The sequence below is a fragment of the Medicago truncatula genome, chromosome 6, assembly GCF_003473485.1.
Source record: "Medicago truncatula cultivar Jemalong A17 chromosome 6, MtrunA17r5.0-ANR, whole genome shotgun sequence".
NCBI classification, from domain to species: Eukaryota; Viridiplantae; Streptophyta; class Magnoliopsida; order Fabales; family Fabaceae; genus Medicago; species Medicago truncatula.
The window spans coordinates 2,907,174-2,909,755 of record NC_053047.1 but is presented as its reverse complement, the minus strand read 5'-3'; the positions used below and the strand labels follow the sequence as shown (position 1 = coordinate 2,909,755).

The following is a 2,582-nucleotide window of genomic DNA, read 5'->3' as shown; positions in this document are numbered from 1 at the left end:
AGCTTGGGGTTCTATATCTTGTGCCACAAGCAACTGCAGTGCATCATGTTCCTCTTGTTGATTCTTCAATAATGAAGCTTCTATCACTTTTGTACTGTGTTTTAACACAATTTGCTAGAATGCTTGAGATGGAAAAAGGTAAGGGACTATATGAGGTTAAATATTATGGGTTTGAGTTGCATGATTTTGCTTATGAGCCTAGGTTTGCTACACCTGTTACTCCTCTACTTAATTATCAATTCTTCAAAATGTTGGAGAATTTTGGTTCGTTGGTTTATATGAATTAATTGGTTGTAATATTTTTATATCTTTCATGGGTATAAAATATTACACGGAAATTGTTTTTCAACCTTTTCGAAACCAACGATAATACCAGATTAGTTAGGAGTTTTTACCTGCACCCCTAGATTTTGCGAACAACACTTTAATTTCAGACCAATTTTGTTTAACAACAATACAACATGATCAAGTTGCTTTATTTATATGAAATTACAATTTCAATCTAAGTACACAACACACGAAATATAATGAAACCATTGAAACAAACAACGTACATGGGTGATAATGAGAATAACAATAATTATGAACTCAACAATGAAAGAAATGACTAGGATGCTTGTACTATTTGCAAGACAGAACAAACTGTTTGAATTATAGTGAGAACAAGTAGTAAGACTCCAGCAACGGAAGCAGCAATTTTCCAAGGAGTATTGCCATAATCACGCCTGAGAGTGGCCTTCAACTTATTCCTAGGATTATTACAAAAAGCATCCAATTCATTGGAAAGACTTACGAAATGATAACTGAGTTTAGATTTTACAACATTTTTGCAAAGACCATTAAACAAGATAGCCATAGATTGACCGTCTCCAAGCAAGTTTTCTAGTATTTGCTTCTGAATAAGTACATCCACATCCTTACCATTATTTATAAGGTAATCCAAAACAAGAACATAATCAAGAATATATGACTCATGAGGGTAATGACAATGCTCCAAAGCAATCATATTCCGAAACAAAATTTCGGTCGTCCGATCATGAACTATTAATTGAGGAATTTCAAGAACTCCTCCCGAAAACCTCAAGTCATATAAACACTTACTTTTAGTTTTCACTTGAAACCTAACTCCAGCTTCTACCAACTGAGTTGCAGTCTGTATATGTATTATCCGTTTTTCGATCTTGACTCTACTCGGCCGACTTTCAATAGGATGTTGCAAATGAAATATCCTAATCAGATCAGTGAAGTGCCTTATACTAATATCACCATTATCAAAAGACAATTTTGATTTATTCAATTTTTTAAAGTAATGGATAGTGAGTTCAAGAAAAGAAGGAACACTTTTGTATATGGAACATGAACGACTGTAAATTTTTTCAATAACGAAAAAGGGAAGCTGATTTTCAAGTAACAGTACATCATATAATATAAGACTTTTTAACCAAGGTTGAAAGAGAGCCCCACCATAATATTTTCTCCAAAAAAGTTGAATTATAAAAGCGGAATCGATTAAGATTAACTTAACAAGTTCATTATGAGAAAATGGTAGGGGTTCAGAATAACAGTGTTTGAAATCAGATAAGATAGAATCTACGTAGCAGACCAAGTCGTTTAAAGATGCCTCGGTTCGTTGAAGAAAAGCTTTGAAGTGAATGAGCTTCTGACGTTCCATGTTTTGGAGATGGAGGCCTAGGTGACCGTGGTGAAAGGGGCCAATGGAAACGACATTGGGGGTGTATGCGTTTTCGTTGACTGTGCGAATAACAGAGGGGACCTTGTAGATGCAACGGTCCTTGGTTGGAGGTGGCTCTGCGCTGTCGAGCATCGCATTGATATCCACCAAGGATGACATCTTGAGAGTCAGCAAGGAAATGAAAAGCTTGGTCTTTTGGCACTCCCTCGTATCCTTGTTATATAATATTGTGGATGTATTGAAAACTGAAATCAGCATATATATTGAAATAAGAACCCAGCACAAGAAGACTGAGAGCAGTACTAAGAGAAAGCCAAAAAAACAACTAAAAACAAAATGACAGAGAAGCCCCTTGCTGTCACTCTTCTAAATAATTATGATACAAAACAAAACACATGAGAGCAGCATCTTATTAGGCACACAAAGGCTCACACATAATAGAAAAACCTTATAACAGAGATCAACAAATTTCTAACGACAGTCTAAGTAATCACGAGGTAGTTATAGGGAGATCTACATGGAAAGAATAAAGAAAGACTCACGAGGAAGTTATTATTTTGTACCATGTTTTAATGACATAATTTCATTTCATCATTACTTCACACATGGCTCAATATGGTTTATAAAAAGAAAATGCAGCATCTTTTAAAAAGCATAGAGGACAAGGAAATTTAGAATTTTTTATGGTGTTAGGGACATTCATTTACTAGCATAAACTAATGAAAAGATTCCCCAAGTTAAATGCATATTGTACCATTTGCAATATTTGTCGTTCATAGGTCAATGGAATCATAGAGAGCAAGGTGGTGGCTTAATAGAGCCAATCATGGTCCTTTTATTGGAAGAAAGGTGTAGCGTAAGGGGAGCAGATCTACTCCAGTGACTGGAG

The 2,582-nt window shown here is 35.2% G+C and overlaps 1 protein-coding gene across 1 annotated transcript; it reads right to left on the bottom strand.

Annotated features, from left to right (window-relative positions):
- Positions 1-448: 448 nt before the first annotated feature.
- On the bottom strand, positions 449-2,277 carry LOC11412982 (UPF0481 protein At3g47200). Its single transcript, XM_003618414.4, has one exon. It carries the CDS (start codon positions 1,949-1,951, stop codon positions 608-610), a length of 1,344 nt encoding a protein of 447 aa, XP_003618462.2. The 5' UTR covers positions 1,952-2,277; the 3' UTR covers positions 449-607.
- Positions 2,278-2,582: the final 305 nt, after the last annotated feature.